General features: G+C 46.5%; 3 protein-coding genes across 4 annotated transcripts; 2 read left to right on the top strand and 1 right to left on the bottom strand.

Moving 5' to 3' along the window:
- Nucleotides 1–239: 239 nt before the first annotated feature.
- On the bottom strand, nucleotides 240–5,593 carry LOC120679059 (dicarboxylate transporter 2.1, chloroplastic-like). Its single transcript, XM_039960553.1, has 4 exons — nucleotides 4,758–5,593; nucleotides 2,507–2,820; nucleotides 1,637–2,085; nucleotides 240–1,137 (listed from the first exon to the last, which is right to left on the bottom strand). The coding sequence occupies exons 1-4, from the start codon at nucleotides 5,535–5,537 to the stop codon at nucleotides 1,022–1,024; spliced, it is 1,659 nt and encodes a 552-aa protein (XP_039816487.1). The 5' UTR covers nucleotides 5,538–5,593; the 3' UTR covers nucleotides 240–1,021.
- Nucleotides 5,594–8,006: 2,413 nt separating this feature from the next.
- Nucleotides 8,007–11,987, top strand: LOC120678806 (probable bifunctional riboflavin biosynthesis protein RIBA 1, chloroplastic). 2 transcript variants are annotated; one of them, XM_039960186.1, is made up of 7 exons: nucleotides 8,007–8,392; nucleotides 8,893–9,247; nucleotides 9,355–9,576; nucleotides 9,808–10,133; nucleotides 10,425–10,554; nucleotides 10,992–11,288; nucleotides 11,358–11,987. In XM_039960186.1, the coding sequence occupies exons 1-7, from the start codon at nucleotides 8,352–8,354 to the stop codon at nucleotides 11,628–11,630; spliced, it is 1,644 nt and encodes a 547-aa protein (XP_039816120.1). In that variant the 5' UTR covers nucleotides 8,007–8,351; the 3' UTR covers nucleotides 11,631–11,987. The 2 variants fall into 2 exon arrangements, with proteins under 2 accessions (XP_039816120.1, XP_039816121.1); XM_039960187.1 differs by having other exon boundaries at nucleotides 8,075–8,392; nucleotides 8,845–9,247.
- Nucleotides 11,988–12,793: 806 nt separating this feature from the next.
- On the top strand, nucleotides 12,794–13,902 carry LOC120678205 (receptor-like kinase TMK3). Its single transcript, XM_039959355.1, has 2 exons — nucleotides 12,794–13,356; nucleotides 13,416–13,902. Exons 1-2 carry the CDS (start codon nucleotides 12,794–12,796, stop codon nucleotides 13,900–13,902), a joined length of 1,050 nt encoding a protein of 349 aa, XP_039815289.1.
- Nucleotides 13,903–18,407: the final 4,505 nt, after the last annotated feature.

The raw sequence follows: 18,407 nt of genomic DNA, 5'->3' as shown, positions 1-18,407 counted from the left end.
CCCGAACCCGATCCGCTGCCATCCCTCTTCAGCACAACCTTTTGTGATGCCAAAAGCGCAACCATCGCACATGCTCGCTTATCAGCTGTACCAACTACAGTCCTATACTCCCATAGACATTTGTAAGGGAAATAGTAATCTGGTCCTGGATACACTGCACTCTGGAGCTGAGACTGCTTCATATATGCAGGCAGATAGTAGGCATAAGTGAAGCAGACTGTTGCAACCTTTTTTTTTTCTCGAACCACGCAGGAGAGCTGCGCAGTCATTTCATTAAGGTAGAAAAAATAAAGGTCTAGACAGACCACACCCGGCACCGATGAAAGTGCCGCTTACAACCAATTACATTCACACCACACGTTATGATGGAAACAACCCAACGACCTCCGGCTTAGGCCAAGGACGTCAACGACCTAGACACCAACTGATGTAACCGGGAAGCCCCAGCTGAACACCAAAGGCCCCCTTCCATACTAACAAACCTAAGAACTTCCTGTATACTTGGCCTCTTCTTTTCAAAAACACAAGCATTACGATGTTTCCATAACTCCCAAGCCACCAAGATTATTAAGGAATTAAGGCCCTTGCGAGTTTCTCTTGGAGCTGCAGCAACACTTTCCCTCCACTTTTCCAACACTGTTGCAACCTCGAAAGACAAGATCTGCGGTATCAATACTTGTTCATGCACTTGATTCCCTTCGTTGGAGATCCGCAGCCTCAAAAGGCCAAGATTCGAGGCATCAAAACTCACTCACGCTCTTAATTCCCCTGAGGGGGGTGATACGATAGTACATCAAGGTGATATTAGACGGTCTTACCATCCTACGAAAACCCATCTGCTTTCTGGGTTGATCATTTTGTGCAAATGTAGCAAGTTCAAAAACTTCAAAGATGGACACCACTCTATTATTATGCATTCACCGAGTGCCTCAAGAAAAATGACCCCCCCCCCTCCAATGGTGGATCATGAGGTACAGGTTTAGTAAGGTGCAATTTTCATGAACTTACATTGTTCTGAGACTCAATAAAGCCCCAAAAATTTCCACCAGAATGCACCAACAACTCCCCAGATTACAGCATTGATCACGGCTGTTGTAAAACCCAGCTTGAATACATCAGGAAGATCAACATACCCCGCTGCACAAGGAAAACATCAGGTTACCCACTAGAAAATAAATATACTAAACCAAAATCCACTAAACGAATAACCTAATAACAGTAAAAAACAACAAATCTATTCATATGTTTGTATGCGCATCGGCTTGTCTTGTGGTTTCATTCCACTACAAGGCTCCACAGGGGAGACGTTACACATGGTTTTGTTCTGAACAAAGATATGGAGGTAGTTTTCATAGTCAAATACGCTTGACATATCAAATGAAATAGATTGATGCTAAAGAAAGATTCAGTAAACTGAAGTGATCAAATGGAAACAAATGATATGTCAGAGACATTGCAATACCAGATAGAGCCATTGCAATACCAGATAGAGGCTAATCAGTTAATGAACTGCTCCATGCATCTATATTGAAAGCTGGGGCAGAACAAGTATGGAACGTACCAAACCAACACAGTGGATTGCTAGCAAATGTGGGAAACATGTGTTCAGGAAAAAAAGATGGAAAAGAAAAATTACCTCCATAGTATACTGCAGATTGCCCACTACTATAGTGAGTTAATGCACCGAAGAGATTTGCGTTGTACGTCAAAGCAAGAGCTGCCATTAGAGCTGGCACACCAGCAGCTAAATGCATCGCAAGAAATGCTGAGTACAAAGCACCAACATGTGCAGTCTGGCTTGCAAACAGATAGTGAATAAAGAAGTACGAGGCCTGAAGAACACCAAATGCTGCAGGCCAACTCAACGAGAAGGATTGGAGAACCTTGGCAACACAATTTGACATCCATGACACAATCCCGACGCTAGTAAGTTGCCCAGCCAAGCCAACTAGAATAGCAAACCAAGCTAAGGTGTCCCATGCAGACTTCTCATTCAAACAGTCCTCCCAGTTCAGCACTCCAAGCAGGAGAAGAATTGAGAGTCCAATCATTGCAGCAACAACGCTCGATACTCCAATACTTTCCCTGCACCATTAGGATCAGAATAAGCTTTCCCACATCTAATAAAAGGGGAAACTGATTACATTAGAAACATATTAATTCTTGGCTGCAAAGAAAAAATAAATATTTTAAACATCCACACAAAACCCTGAGTGGAACCCACAGCTTATTTCAGACTGATAAAGGAACCTTTCAGGGGAGAACACTACACGGAACAATACTGAATACACTAATAGCATGCTGAACAGTGCTGTTGGTGAACGCGGTTCGCAATGAGTACTTCAACAGGCACCAATCAAGAAAGGTACTTCTGTGTGTGTATATGTGTATGCAATCCACAGAACAGTGTAAAGAAAGAAATTAAGAACAAGTCAAGTTCATAAAAGTAAAACTTGAGATTGCAAGTCAATTTATGGGAAGAATCCTCCTAAATGAACAAACTTACCCAAAAATCCATAGTGAGACTGCAAGAAGCATTGTACCAATCATGATCCATTCATTTCTTGTTACTGGCCCCATGTTTTTAAGCTTCTGAGCAGCTAATGCTGGAGCATCAGGAGTGTCCTTTATTTCAGGGGGAAATATCTTGTATAACAAATAAGGAGTCACTAAAAGCCCAACAAGTGCTGGCACACTAGCAACCTTTAACCAAGTTATCCACGGGTTTCCAATCTTAACACCAATCTCCTCTGCTAACTTCAAACACAGAAGGTTCTGTGCGGCTGCTGTCAAGAAGAGAGCACTGGAGTTGCCAGACGCCTGCCAAGTATCAAGCACAAGAAACACATACATTAATGACATTTGTCAATTTTAAATGAGCTTCATGAGTCAGTGAAAGCATAACTAGTCAAACTACAGAGCACTCATGCGTACAAAACTATTTAAGAGGCAGCATTTCCAAATTAAGTGCAGTTGATTTACTTCACATTTCCAGTCAGAGATTTGAACTCCCAAAGAAAAAGAACACATGATCCCGAAATCAGCCTGCATTAACACATGTATATCTCTGCTATTTTGATTAATTATGGCATCATAACACACCAGAATTCTCCTTTTAAGAAGTAGACTCTTCATTTCAAATCATAACGCTTATTCGGATTGAGTGCGCACAAACATAGAAGCTCATAAATCATGAGAAAAACAAGAAAAAATATCAACAAGTGGGAGAGAAACTAGTTAGCAAGAGATTTACTTATATGATGGAAGATGGAGCGACAGATGAGGGTAAACAAGGAAAGCAAACAATTCACATGCATTCTTATAAAATGAAAAATGAGGGAGGGAGTACTACTACTACTACGTAAGGTAGTAGTAGATTTTCAAGTGGAAAATAATTTATTTCATACAGCAGTCTGCATCACTCTTAATTGCAAGCCATGAGTTTTCCAGTATTCCAATGCAACCAAGGAGCCAAGGATGCACTCGCAGAGACTACTAAGGATTTTTTTCACCTCCATATCACCTAAGGTGATATCATCTAAGGGGTAGGCTCAATGCTATATAACACAATCTTATGTATAATATCAAAAAAAGGAGGTAAGAAATAAAGTGGCATCTTTAAATGTAGGACTATTATGTTGAAAATGAAAAGTCAGGTGCAAGAGAGTATATTGGTCAATATATGCACAAACCCAATCATGTCCTTAGGATTTAATCTGAGTGAACCATGTGGGAGGTGAGAGTTTTCTAAATCCCTCTCCCTGATTTAGGCCAATTAGATTTAGTCCCAACAAAAAGGTGGACACGAGAATGGGGCGATTTCCTGGGCCATTCACATTTGATCTAAGGGAGGAAATGTTGTGCGCCTGATATTTCCTTTTATGTTGAAAAAGTTGAAATGTCCAAAATGAGACTCTAATGTTACTGATACATAATATCCCCTAAATAAACAGAGCTGTTGGCGACTAATGAAATTAGCACAAACACTAAAAAAATTAAAAGCCCATTTAATCAACGGTAGATCCACCCAGTGGGTCGAGGAGCATATGAATCCACAGTTTTTGATGGGGGAAAACTAGATATACAAGGATCTAACAAACCACTAGCCAAAAATTGAAAAGATATTATACCCCACGGGTATCAAGGTCTGTACTTGCCCCTGTCCGAAACAGGCAGCCGTCCATGAGACTAGCAGTGATTTGTAAACTATAAACTACAATTTATACCAATTTCACAAGGTGTAGAGACTAATGATCTGCCATTACAAATATGTGAACTCGAGGTTCGATCTATTATGGCCTAAAATGCACTCTTCAGTATACACTGAATAATGAATGCACTTTTCCAGTTCAATGGTGATTAGCAACAATGCAGATTCCTAGAAGACATTGAAATATCTTAGGAGCGGAGTTTTCATTACCCCCATCCTAGTAGCATCTTATGATAATGCACATCTACGAGAAAATTTATCCTGAAAAGCCTCTAGATCAATTTTATTAATCCTACTAGCATCTACAATAGTTAATGCACATCAGCAATAACGCATATAGATCAATTTTATTCGCTCAGTTTAGTAGGATAATACAAATGCAGGCGTCTAGATCTAAGCACACGCACAGATTCATCCATCTGGATCAAAATTTAGAAGCCTCCGAGCCAAATTGTATCTATAACATAACAGCGGGGTTTATCAGCAACATCTTACTATAAAACCAGAGCCTGCAGGCATCTGCGTCATCAAGCTCAACGTTCATTACCTGTAACTGCGATTGCACAAGGTAGGAGCCTAGCTTCTTTGCCGATGGGTCGTTTGGCTTGCTGCCCGACGAGAGAGACAGTGACTTGACAATGGGAAGGAAAACCCCTCCTGCCCTGGCCGTAGTACTGGGCATAGCAGGCGCGATGAACGCCTCACTGATGGCAAGCCCGTAGGACAGACCGAGCGTGCTGCGCCCCAGCCACTTGACGAAGTAGGTTGCGACGCGGTCGCCGAGTCCGGTCTTGACGAACCCGCGCGCGAAGAAGAAGGAGATGACGATGAGCCAGATGACCTCGTTGGTGAAGGCCCCGAACGCGGCGGCGAAGGGGAGCGTGCGCGTGGCGACGGTGGCGGTGAGGCCGAGGAACGCCCACGCGCCGACGGGGAGCGGGCCGAGGACGAGCCCCGCGATGGTGGAGAGGAAGATGGAGAGCAGCTGCCACGCCTGCGGGGTCACCTCGGCGGGGCGCGGCACGAGGAAGCGGACGGCGAGGCCGGCGGCGACCGAGAGGAGAAGGGGCAGCGGCTTCGCGCCGCCCGCCGCCGCGGCGGGCTTCGGGGCCGGGCTAGGGCTCGCGGACGGAGAGGCTGACGCGGAGGCGAGGAGCAGGGGGAGGTGGCGGCGCGCGGCGGGGGCGAGGCGGGGGGAGATGGGGAGCGAGAGGGAGAGGGAATTGGGCGAGGGCGGGAGGTGCACGTGGCGGCGCCTGAGGGGGCCGTGCGGAGTAGGGAGCGGGAGAGCCGGGCGGTGGGAGACGGCGAGCCGGAGGCTCTCCATTGGCAGCGGGCGGCAGCGGCGGCGGCGGCGGCGGCGGCGGCGAGGGATGCTAGTGGCCTGCAGTCGTCGGAGAGCAACAGCTAAAGATTCTGTTTTAAAAAAGCGGGGAGGCGCGATCTGTCAGGTTGCTACTGACAGGTGGCGCTAGTGTCTAGATGTAAAGGTGGGGCCAAAATGTCAGCTTCCCTGCGTGAATGCTTCTTCGATGTGAATCGGTGCCCTTTCTGTTTACAGATCATCACGGGGCGTGGGCCCCAGAGTCAGCGAGGGTAGAGCTCGGGATCATCAGGTGTGGCCTTTTATGGCTCAGCTGTCGATATGGGATCGCATAATAAGGTTTGTGCGCCGTCTGATAAGGTTTCTGTGGCATGCGTTACTGAAGAGTGTGGACATCTACGGTATGGCTAAATGAAGTCTATTTGCAAATCTTTTTCAGGGATGGGCGTAACTTTTCGCGACGAATCTAATGACGGTAATTAATCGATGATTTGCTACAGTGATGCTATAATAACCATCCTCTAATCGCGTGGCCAAAGGTCTTATTAGATTCTTCAGAGTCACTAGCGCGGGAGTTCTGAAGTTGGTTTTATAAACTAGCTTTGTTTGACACCGTAATTAGCGGTCAAAGTGTCACTATTCACTAACACGCTACAAAACTAACGCGAACCAAACAGGGTCACGGAGTAACAAGATGTTCTTTCTCTATGCCGAACTCGATCGAGTAGACTGAGAATTGTGTTGAGCTTTTATACCAAGCATCGCAGAGAAGTGTAGCTGTTCATTTTTCAAAGCCGAGCTCAAGCTTGCTGAGGAGTAGCTAAGTCAGTTTTGGGTTGGAAATAACTGAAATACTCGCAGTCGTGCGCGTGAGTGCGCGTCGAGATCTATGGACACTGTAGGTTGATCCCATCTCTAGCATTGTTCATCTTCTCTCGTGACCGAAGTTCGGGTGGAGGGTTGGTTGGATGTTCTATAGCCTCCGGCTCGGAAAGGGAGAGGGGGGAAGGAAAGCCAGGTGGCAGACGCGGATTTGGGGCGGCGCTGCATGGCAGCGGCTGAGGTGGTGGCGAGACAACCAGTTGGCCAGAGTTTAGGTAGAGGTATGGTCGCCGCTCGTCGGCGGTGGTGGCAGCAAGTTGGAGTTCAAATCTACCCGCCTCTGGAGATGAGCAGCCTGTTCGTTTGGCTTGCTGGTGGACCAGCCGCTACAGTGCTGCGGCTGCTACAATACCTCTATATATTGTCTAATTATTAGTACTTTAGCCTCTATAAAAATTAGCTGCTACAGTGATCAGTTGCTACCATAACAGCCGCTATAGTGCCACAGCCTCTCACAAAACACTATTGAAGCAGCTGCTACTGTACTAGCAGTCAGCCAAGCGACACAAGTTGGAGGAAGGCAGCCGGCGCGGGGCAACCTCAGGAGTGAGCCTTCTACGGTACCACCACTCTGCACTCACATATGTAGGTCCCTGAAAATAATGTAGGCTTCTATTTATCGCTCTTTGCGATTTGCTGCGGAGCCATCGCAGAAGAGCTTCTCGTCCTCCGCTTCCTCCGGCTCCAGCGCCGCCGCCCTCCAACGCTGCCGCCACGAATCTCCTCAGACTTGAGCTCCCCGACCGGCGGTGTTCCAGCCGCCAACCGCTGCTGCCCCAGGGTTTAATTAACCGACCGGTCCGGTCAAACCGGCGGGGTCCGGTACCGGTATACCGGACCGGTTTGGCCGAAAACCGGTAGAAACCGGTCAAACCCAAATTTAAAATCGCATGTGTAACCGGTTTGGAATGGTATACCGGCCGGTTTGACCGGTTTACCAAGTGGGCCTTAATGGGCCGTCTCATTTTTTCTCTTTTTTTGGTTTAACTTTAAATGCCCGAAAAGTATATTAAACGAATAAATTTTTGAGAAAATTTGACACCATTAGATTCGTCGCACCTTGAAGTATTTTTAGAATTTTTTTTTGGGAATTTTGCATTTTTTTAAATTTAAATTTGAATTTTGAATTTGTACCAGACCGGACCGGGTCAAACCGGATCGATTCCCACCGGTTTTGTAAACCCTGTGCTGCCCAGCAATTGCCGCCGTCACCGGGCTTTTTTGCCCCCACCCCCCTCTTCTATTGCTGCCGGTGGCCAACACTGCTCCCATATAAACCCTGGCAACCCTAGAATATAAGATCCGCCATCGCTCCACCACTCTTGCCGTCGGCCATCCCCTTCCCTCCGCTAGCTCGCAACCCTCGTCGCCGTCCAACTCCCCACCCCGAAGTCCGGCTGCCATAGCTCAATGGGGAAGAAGCACAGTAACAGCGGTGTGATAAATAGACGCCGCGGGGATTAATAGCTTACACCGAGACCAGGAGAAGAAACAAAAGAACGAGCCTGATTTCGATTTCACGGGCCGAAAACCTCTCCGCGCACAGCTGCGGAAAGTCCTCATGTCCCTCCGGCCCATCCGCTCCATCCGCGTCGAGCCGATCAATCGGACCGCCGTCGACTTGGCTCGGATCACACGGCCAGAGCTCTCCACGTCCACGGCGCGTTCAGTCATCAGCTCATCCCTTCGATCCTATCCACCGCCTTCTCGAGTGAGGTGCCGGGTGCGAGGGCGGCGTCCCCAGCCGTCCGTCCCCGTCCCACCATCTGGAGTTCTGGTCCTGCCCCCAGTCCCCCACCCGGCCACCCCCACCGGCGCAGCGCGAGGGGAGCTTCGCAATCTGCCGCGGCTCGTCTAGCCTCGTCTTTCGCCTCGAATCCCCGGCGCCGGCGGCGGAATTTCGCGGGCGGAGCAGAGGGCACGCTCGTGAAGAAAATGGCCTCATTCGCGCCGCCGTCCACGGCGTCGTGCGCTCGGTGAGCCCCTCAACTCAGCCGACCTGGCTTAATTTTGCTTTGAAACCGGTGTGGCGGCGGTGTGGTTCGTGCGAGAGACGGCGGACTCGCTTCCGGAAAATGTAGTTTAAGTCTTTAAGAGGTCTTAGTGGTATCACCACAAGCATGTCTGAGCAGTAAACCTTGGTGGACTGAGGTGAACTTTGGTACTGTGTTTGGAGCGAGTTGGTATCCAATATTGGCTATGTTTTAGATTTTTCCTTTATTATAGCATCGGAGTGTTCTAGGGTCTGTCAGGCTCGAGGGTTAGCCCACATATCGCTGATCGGAACCCAAATAGAAGCAGATGGGTGATGGAGGAAGTCCATGGATTAAATTAGCTTGCTTCTTGTTTTGTTTCCCTTGCTTGATTACACTCTTCCTTGAACTTGGGTGAGCTATTGACAAAATTTGTATTATTTTTTTTATCTCAGATCCTATGTGCTCGTTTCATGACTGATTTTGTTCCCTCGGTTGAACAGCATCAATGGTAGGTACAGGACTTCTGGGTTGCCTTGTGATACTTCGCTTCTGCCCAATGCTGCATCAAACAGTTTAAGGATAATCAGATCCATTCGCTTGGAAAATACCCACCGATTCAGAAACCTCCATGTATCTTATGCTGGGGGTGATTCATCAGAGAATATTATTATAAATGGGAAAACCAATCCATCTAATTTAGTTCAAGCAGATGCTGTTGCACTTGGGACCATTGCAGCTGATATGGCTCCTGTTGTTGATGGGTTTTCTGCTAATGACGATGAGCTTGACTTAGACAGCCCGACAAAGGGTTTCTCATCTATACCTGAAGCTATTGAGGACATTCGTCAAGGAAAAGTACTCCCTCTTTTTTTTCTCAGAATTGTGTTTACTATTTATGTGCTTATGCCAATCAAGTCAATTCTATTGTATATATGAATTGCTAACTGAGTTTTATGTTGCAGTACGTCATTGTTGTGGATGATGAAGACAGAGAGAATGAAGGTGATCTTATAATGGCAGCATCAAAGGTCACACCTGAAGCTATGGCTTTTATTGTGAGGCATGGCACTGGGATTGTTTGTGTCAGCATGAAAGAAGAGGATCTGGAAAGGCTACAACTTCCTCTCATGGTGACGACAAAAGAAAATGAAGAGAAACTGCGAACTGCCTTCACTGTTTCAGTGGTTAGAGTTTTCCCTTTTAAGAAGTTCTTTTTGGTAGAAAAGAACATTCAAATAAGTTCGTATTAACGGTAAAAAAGTGCAAGTTGCGCTAATTGTACTTTGGGAAGAATAAACTAAGGTAGCACGTTTTTGAGCGAAAGCATTTTGCGCGTAACAATGATCCTCCTTGATTGCATGTTGTTGTTTATCCTTCCGTCAATAATCTTTCCCTGCTAAATATATGTATTTTAGGATGCCAAAGAGGGAACAACAACTGGGGTTTCAGCTAAGGACCGGGCAAACACAATACTAGCACTTGCATCTCCTAATTCCAAGCCTGAGGACTTCAACCGGCCAGGACATATTTTTCCTCTTAAATATAGAGAAGGTGGTGTGCTGAAAAGGGCTGGACATACTGAAGCATCAGTGGATCTTGCCATGTTGGCTGGGTTACCTCCTGTTGCAGTTCTTTGTGAAATTGTTGATGATGATGATGGCTCCATGGCTTTGTTACCGAAACTGCAACAATTTGCTAAGAGGGAGAACCTGAAGATAATATCAATCGCAGATCTGATAAGGTTAGCTATATCTTAACATATTGAAGTTGCAGTTCTTTACAAGGATGAATCCATACTTGATTTAGATAAAACAATGATTAGATGCTTAATCCTGACAGCTGTATGACAACAAACGGTAAGTAAAACAGTTCATTTTTATGGGTATTTCGTAGGTGTGTATTACAGATGTGTTCTCATTGTAAGTAGAGACCCATATTGCAATTGATGGATGATTATACTAGGATGCAAAATGTTTTATGGTACCCTCCTTATTTTATAAATCTAAAAGCTGCGAATAATTCCCATATGCAGATATAGGAGGAAGAGAGACAGATTGGTAGAATGTGTTTGTGTTACACCTTTGCAGTTGCAATGGGGATCGTTTAAAGCCTATTGCTATAGATCTCTTATTGATGGGATGGAACACATTGCCATGGTGAAGGTATGCATGCCTTTCCTCTCAAGAACAAAAGGGTATGCATGCCTTAGTAAATGTTATGCTCAGTAGAATCGTGGCTGCCATTAGAACATCAGGTTTAAAATGTTGCAACATTGCAGTACAGCTTACGAACTATGAAAAACAATGACTTCATTGCATGATGTAGAGAGGTAAAATAGCATGCAATGGATTGAAGGGTGTAAAATGCAGTGCCCAAATGCATCACGTTGAAATTAATTGAAGTCAATCCATTATATCAACCAAAGATCTGAATTTCTTATCTTGCAGCCATATCCAGGATATGGCTTTACTTGCAGACGACCAAAACGTTCCTGTGTTTTCGAGTTTAATTCTTGTGTAAATGACAAATATCGCCTAGTCTTTCTTTTCCTTTGGCACTAGGTTTGGAGTTCAGAATGTTTCATTTCACTTGTATGCAGGGTGATGTTGGCGATGGCCAGGATATCCTAGTAAGAGTGCATTCGGAATGCCTAACTGGGGACATATTTGGATCTGCAAGGTGCGACTGTGGGAATCAACTTGCTCTGGCAATGACCATGATTGAGAAAACCGGTCGGGGTGTAGTAGTTTATCTTCGTGGTCATGAAGGCAGGGGTATTGGGCTGGGTCACAAGCTTCGGGCTTACAACTTACAGGATGATGGACGGGATACTGTTGAGGCTAACTTGGAGCTAGGGCTGCCTGCTGACTCTAGGGAGTATGGCATAGGTGCACAGGTAAGAAAACTTATTTGAGCTGTTTTCAGCGAGCTTCCGTTAGTACTGATTACTCTCTCTCCTCTGCAGATACTACGCGATCTTGGTGTCAGGACTATGCGGCTGATGACTAACAACCCTGCGAAATACACTGGACTCAAGGGTTATGGTTTAAGTGTCCTGGGCAGAGTGCCGTTGCTTACACCAATAACCAATGAGAATCGGCGCTATATGGAAACGAAGCGACTAAAGATGGGGCATGTTTATGGAACCCACCCTAGTGGTCATCATACAAATGGTAGTGGCATGACTGATGGTGGCACGAAAGGGGAGGCAGGGCAAGAGCAAACTCCAGAATCTTAACAGCATATATCTGTGTTACTTCTGGCAGTAAATAGACTCCCAAATTCCATTGCAATATCTTCTATCTTTCACTGCTGCTCAAGCTTTTGGTCATATGAGTCGCGTAAGTCTTGTCTGTGTTGCTGACGTTGATACCCAAACTACCCTGTGGTCTGAGGGACTCGTGCAAGAATTCTCATGGAAAGTACGAGTAGAGGATATGCTTTCTTCGGTACTTTTAATGCTTTTTTATTTTAGATTTAGAAACCGTTGACGTATTCAGCTGTTGGACGTTTGTATGAGCGTAGTGACATTGTTTACTGTACCGTAGTGTTCTTCTGAAATGAAGTTCGATGACTGCAGTATTTGGCACGAACATTTCGGTTCAACGTTTATCCTTTGCATTGTGCCATATCTGGAGGGCTTAAAAAAAACTAACTGGGCACTTTTATGAGCACATGGATTAATGGATATTATGGACTTGGGCACATACAGACACATGAGGTATTTGTTACCAGGGCAAGATGTGGATGTGATTCCAAAATGTGTTAGATCTGGACGTTTCACTGTTGTCAAGTGGGCTGACATGGTATCACACTGCAAATGGGCTGGGATCCACACTGTACATACACCAGCCCATGTGCAGCATACGATGATTAATTTACCTACCCAACCTATTCATCGATGCGTAGAATTCAAAACACGACTTCCATTCATCCCACACGGCCACACCTAACCAAACAAATGCTTTATCCATGGGTTTTACCCATTAAAAAGCCATTTCCAAAAAATGGATTCAGTTCAGCCAGACTGCTGACCCGCTAGAGTCCATCATTGCAAGCTGCTTATATTTAAGGAAAAAAAATTTGAATGCTAAAATGATACTCTACTTATATTGAGACGGAAAGTACTCATGGAGTACGTGCGCGATTGGTGTTGAAACTGCATTTTTTGTGCTAGCTAGCTGGAGGAATTTATTAGTACTTAATGACTAATGAAACCGAATGCAGCACTACAGGCTGTGACCAACCAGTGCACGCGCGCGTAGTCTCTTGGCCTCCATTTTCATTCTTTCTTCCTCGATCGATCTCAAGAGGATGGAGCAATATAGAGGAGAAACCGATCGATGCTGAGGATCCATGAATCATCTCTACGCAAGATCGACAACCTATCTCTATCTAGCAATGTCGACCACTGTCCATCGCCAAGGATGCACCACCACGGTGAAGAGGAGGCAGGAGTGTCGTCTCCTCCGCGCCCTCCTCCTCACATGCTGCGGTCTTGCTGCGGCGGCGGCGGGACGCCGCTCAGACGCCGACGCCGTCGCTGACCTCGCTCGGTCCCTGGCGAAGCCACCTTCTACCTGGACCACGGCCGGCGGCGACCCCTGCTCCTTTGAGGGCATCTCTTGCTCCTCCTCTGGCCGCGTCATCGCCATCGACCTCGCGGGGATGGGCCTGGCTGGGACCCTGCCCCCCTCCCTCTCCTCGCTCCCCGCGCTCGAGTCGCTCCAGCTCGGGGGCAACGCCCTCTCCGGCGCCGTCCCGCCGCTGCGAGCCCGCTCCCTCACCAGCCTCTCCCTCGACGGCAACGCCTTCACATCCCTCCCGAAGGACTTCCCGCTGGGGATGCCCACGCTGAGGCACCTCAGCATGGACAACCTCCCCCTGGCGCCGTGGCCCTTCCCCCACGCCATCGCCGGCGCGGCTGCCCCTCCCTCCGCACCTTCTCCGCCTCCAACGCCTCCGTGGCCGGCCCGTTCCAGGCGGCTGCGGCCATTGTCATCGCAAACCTCACGTCCATCAGGACACTGAGGCTGTCGCGGAACGCGCTCACCAGAGTGGTGCCGGCGGCTCTGGGCAAGATCGCCAGCCTGAGGGAGATCTCCCTGTCCAACAACTTCCTCCAAGGGCCGGTGCCACAGTTTGCTGCCGGAGTGGCCGCCGACGTGGTCGACGGTAACTGTTTCTGCTTGGACGAGCCGGGGGCGTGCAACGCGCAGGTGAGCACTCTGCTCCAGGCGGCCGAGGGCTTTGGCTACCCCTTCTACCTAGCAAGGGCATGGAGGGGGAACGACCCTTGCAGTGGCGACTGGCTTGGCACGGTATGCGACAGCTCAGGTAGTGTATCCATGATCTACCTGCAACACGCTGAGTTATCAGGTACAATATCGCCGGCCATTGCGGACCTGGTAGACCTTGAAAGGCTTGTGCTAGCCGGCAACAATCTCACCGGGGAGATACCGGAGTCTCTCACGAAATTGACGAAACTTGAGCTTCTCAAGTTGAAATAAAAACCAAAATAAAAGTTGTTGATCTTCAGAAGTTGAACAACTTTGTAGTTGAAATTTTTTAAATTTGAAATCATCTTGTCAACGAAAAGTACGTTTGAACTTCTCAAATTTGAAATTCAAATTTCGTAAACGACATCGGATGGAGAAAGTACCAAAATGAAAATTGTAGATCTCAAAAAGTTATGAAACTTTATAGTTGACAATTTTTAAATTTGAATTTATTTAGGACATGAAACAAACCATTTAAACTCGAAGAAAAAAATAAAAAAACATTTGCCGAGTGTTTTTAGGGGACACACGGCAAACATGTGGGCTTATGGATCTGCACGCCCAGCTCCTCTCTCGGTCTCCAATCCCCCTCCCCCTGCTCAAAAAATAAAATCCCCCTCCCCGCTGTCTTATCCACTCCCCCGCTCCTCTCGTCTCTCCGGCTCTCCCCCTCCCCGCGCTCTCCTCTCCCTCTCCACATCGCTCTCCAATGCACGGTGGCTGGCCCCTCCTCTGCTTCCCCTCCACTCTCTCCTTTGCTCGCCCCTCACCGGCAGTGAAGAGCAGCGGCGACGGGATCCACAGCGGCAATGGGATCTACAATGGCTCCTCCAAGCGGCGACGGCGGGGACCATCTCGTCGTCGATGGAGTGGATCCGGGCGGCGCCGGCGTGGATTCGAGTGGCGCCGGGGTGGATCCGAGCGGCGGCGGCGGCCTCGGGCCTTGGGCAGTGGTTACGGCTCAGCCTCGAGCCTTGGGGCGGCAGTGCGGCCTCAGGCGGCGGCGGTGGCCGGCGGGGCCACCTGCGGGCGCCGCCCCCTCCCCTCCTCTCCTGGCTGGCCGGCGTGGTGGTGGTGACGACGGCGTGGTGGTGGTGCCCGGCATGGTGGGGGTAGCGGCTGCCGATGTTTTTTTTTATTTTTTTGGAATAATGTTTGCCGAGTGTCGCGCTAACACACGGCAAAGTGGCTCTTTACCGGCGTTTGAATGTCGTGAGTACTTTGCAGTGTGTTACACACAGCAAAGATTTCGCCATGTGCAAAAGGGCCTGTGCAAAAAGGTTTTTGCCGTGTGCCTCAAACGCTTTGGCTCCCGTAGTGGATATATGTTCCTCATGCTCTTCTTTTCTCTTTCTCAACCAACGCTGCTGCTATATATTCATTGTATTAAGGACTTTTGTAACTTTAGGCGGATCTTATGCAGAACACGAGCTCTTCAAACACCATTAGAGTACCATTTTCCGCTCAAAGTACGGAAGCATCGTAAACTAATATAATAAATAGACGGATTTTTCTTGTGGCTGGATACATTTTTGGTGGAAGGTGTTAGTGGATGAACTTGTCATCACAAATACAACAATAAGCACTATGAAAGCAAGAAGGCTACACTGACGTGTGACTCTTCCTGTCTGTGCTCACGCTCACCACACATCGTGGATCTTCATGTTTTTCATTTCCTTTTGTTTTCTTGTCACCATATTCACCTATTTCCATCGTACGTACTACACATCGTGCGAGCTGTCTAAGCCTCCAAACTTTTATGTATGCCGTTGGTTAGGCTAAATTTTGCCTAACCAAAGTCTTACATTAAAAATAGGAGGGGGTATATTGATAGGAGAGTAACGAGTAATGATCTCTCACATTCGCACCCGTTCGGTTAAGAAAAACAAAGATATATGATTTGAAATTCTTCTGAAATTTATCGAGTTTCTGTTGCCTCAGCCTGAGTCCCCCCCACCACCCCCCGGCTCTGGGCCTGGGTCGGGATGGTCCGAATCCCCGTCACGTGTGTCGAGCTCCTCGTATTTTTTTACAATTTAACCTTTTATACAAAAGATATTCACATTTAGACCCCTGGAGAAACAAAACGTGGGTTTGGGGGTCGGCCCCATAACACGTGGCGCCAAGGTTACATGTCTCGGTGCCATGAGTCACGACGCCAAGCCACACGACCCTGGGATGATGTGGTGGCGCCAGCGTGGCATGGAAATGTATAAATAGAGCCATTGTAGGACACATACCGAGATGAACGCTAGCTCAGTTAGTGGGTGCGCTTCGGTGGGCAGGCCTTCCACAGTGTGGGGCCGGTGCCCAAAATAAAAAGAGCTTTACTGTACGAAATAGGCATAGCTCTTGTTCAGCTGCAGTGGCAAGCATCACTACAGGCATCATTTGTTGGTCCCACGGTACAAGTAGAAGCAAATAAACAATGAAGCAATGTGATGCTGTCACATAGTAGAGGATGAGGAATCTTCATTTTTCTCATTTGTTTAACTACAGGAATCGATCGCTTCCATTTTTCTTACGTGTGGCATCGCTCTAGCATCAGTAGCAGCAATGTGTGAAGTGAAGCTGAGATACTCTCTTTCTATTTGGAGCTTCACTTAAGGCCAACACTGTGGAGGGCCGGCCCCAAGTTTGAATCCGGCTTGTGCCTTTTTTTTGTTTATTTTTAAACTAGGCTTAACTTCATTTTTTTGGAAGTATTTGAGTGCAAACGAAAATGAGAAAACGATCCCAGATTTGATTCAAACTTGGTAGGACAATAGTTCAAGACATGAAAAACCTATTTTTTTACCAAAATTTGTTAGAAAGGATTCAAACTCATATTTAAACTGGAAATTGAAAATTGCTAAATGGCCAAGTTGAGAACATAGCAGTTTTGAAGTTCTCTTTTGCCGAATAATATTTGAAATAATATTATTTCAAATTCTCCTTCAACAAAATTTTTTGTAATAATATTATTTTAAATTCTCTTTTGCCAAAAATTTGAAATAATATTTCAAGTAATATTACTTCAAATTCTCATTTACCAAATAATAGTATTATTCCAAATACTTTGGCAAAAGAGAATTTGAAGTAATATTATTTGAAATATTATTTGGCAATAGAGAGTTTGAAATAATATTAGTTCACATATTTTGGCAAAAGAGAATTGCTAAAAGAGAATTTCAAAAATTCTCATTTACCAAATAATAGTATTATTCCAAATACTTTGGCAAAAGAGAATTTGAAGAATTGAAGTAATATTATTTGAAATATTATTTGGCAATAGGGAGTTTGAAATAATATTATTTCAATTATTTTGGCAAAAGAGAATTGCTAAAAGAGAATTTCGAAACTGAAAAAAGAATCTGGCCAAAGCAAGGTTCAAACCTGGGACCTTAGCTGCACAACCAAGCTCATCTACCAACTGAACCAGCGCACGTCATCTGCACATATCCTAGGGCGTCTCTACTTATATATTGTGCATGCCACGGTGGCGCCATGTCATCCCGAGGTAACGTGCCTCGGCGCCGAGACGTGTAACCTCGGCGCCGTGATCTACGGTGCCGACCTCTGGGTCCAAAGACGTGTATAGTTTTTTTAAGAGTCTAAATGTGAAACTCTTTTATATAAATGGTTAAACTGCAAAAAAATGCGGTTGAGCTCCTAAGGGCGCAGAAGCAACGCCCCAAGATCGGGGCGACCTGATAATCATCAGAGAAACACGTGCACCGCGTCCTCCTCCCAGCATCGTCGTTCACTGCTTTCACTGACACGCAGCCGTCATCCCTCGGTGCCGACCCGCCCCCGCCAAACCCACACATGTCAGGATGTCATGACACTAATACGGGACCACGCCTTGGGCTTGGGCAATATGGGCTCAACTTGGCTTTCGCCCATGACGAAGGTATATACTCCCTCCATTCTCTATTGATAGTTCTATTTTAAAAACTCAAAATTTCACAAATGATAGTCCTATTTGCTATTTACATAAGTTATGATAATAAATAGCACTAGTAACAAAGAGTTTCTAGTTAAAACATTGGAGGACTAACTAAAAAGTCTACATTGCATTTATTATATAATAAGTAAAGTTGTTTTTCTTGGTCATTGTGTTAAAGTGAAATAGGACTATCAAAAAGGAATGGAGGGAGTATCGTAGAAGCAAGAGCAGCAGGGCACATCAATGAATTGAAGTGAAGACCACTCATACCTCCTCCTTCCTCAAGCTCTCTCTCTGTGAATCCCTACCTTCCTCTCTAGAATCTTCTAGACCATTCTAGATCCTACTCTGCATTCTCCAACCAGACTGCTTACTCCTCTTCCTCTGCTCTAATTTCTCTCAATTGTATTCGAATCCTACTATTGTTAGATCCTGTGGTGGTTGATTTGGAAATGCTGATACTTCCATGTTGAATCAATGGATCGGAGGTTGCTAACAAACTGGTATCAGAGGCACAAGTCCTAGAGCAGCCATTGTCGAAGGATGAGTGCTATGCTGCTGTAATACTCACTGAACCCAGGAAGATGAGAGAGGGCATGGATGGATTGGTGAGGAGGTTGAACAAGTTTTGTGCTTCTGCGGATGGTTCCGTCAACGACCTTGGCTCTGGGGACATCATGTGGAGGAGGTTGCAAGTGAAGATCACGTTTGTATTCAGCTGTTGGACGTTTGTATGAGCGTGGTGACATTGTGTACTGTACCGTAGTGTTATTCTGAAATGAAGTTCGATGAATGCAGTATTTGACAC

Source organism: Panicum virgatum, chromosome 6N (assembly GCF_016808335.1).
Source record: "Panicum virgatum strain AP13 chromosome 6N, P.virgatum_v5, whole genome shotgun sequence".
Classification (NCBI taxonomy): Eukaryota; Viridiplantae; Streptophyta; class Magnoliopsida; order Poales; family Poaceae; genus Panicum; species Panicum virgatum.
The sequence above is the reverse complement of the archived record's forward strand: the minus strand, read 5'-3'. Positions and strand labels throughout refer to the sequence as shown.

Excerpts from the sequence above, each read along its gene's own strand:
- LOC120679059 (XM_039960553.1), bottom strand. The coding sequence starts at position 5,537 with ATGGAGAGCCTCCGGCTCGCCGTCTCCCACCGCCCGGCTCTCCCGCTC. Across the intron at positions 2,821-4,757 it reads TTGTGCAATCGCAGTTACAG|GCGTCTGGCAACTCCAGTGC; the intron begins GTAATGAACGTT and ends GATACTTGGCAG. Across the intron at positions 1,138-1,636 it reads ATCTGCAGTATACTATGGAG|CGGGGTATGTTGATCTTCCT; the intron begins GTAATTTTTCTT and ends TTCCTTGTGCAG.
- LOC120678806 (XM_039960186.1), top strand. The coding sequence starts at position 8,352 with ATGGCCTCATTCGCGCCGCCGTCCACGGCGTCGTGCGCTCG. Across the intron at positions 8,393-8,892 it reads TCCACGGCGTCGTGCGCTCG|CATCAATGGTAGGTACAGGA; the intron begins GTGAGCCCCTCA and ends TCGGTTGAACAG. Across the intron at positions 10,134-10,424 it reads TCAATCGCAGATCTGATAAG|ATATAGGAGGAAGAGAGACA; the intron begins GTTAGCTATATC and ends TCCCATATGCAG.
- LOC120678205 (XM_039959355.1), top strand. The coding sequence starts at position 12,794 with ATGTCGACCACTGTCCATCGCCAAGGATGCACCACCACGGTGAAGAGG. Across the intron at positions 13,357-13,415 it reads TCTCCGCCTCCAACGCCTCC|GACACTGAGGCTGTCGCGGA; the intron begins GTGGCCGGCCCG and ends CACGTCCATCAG.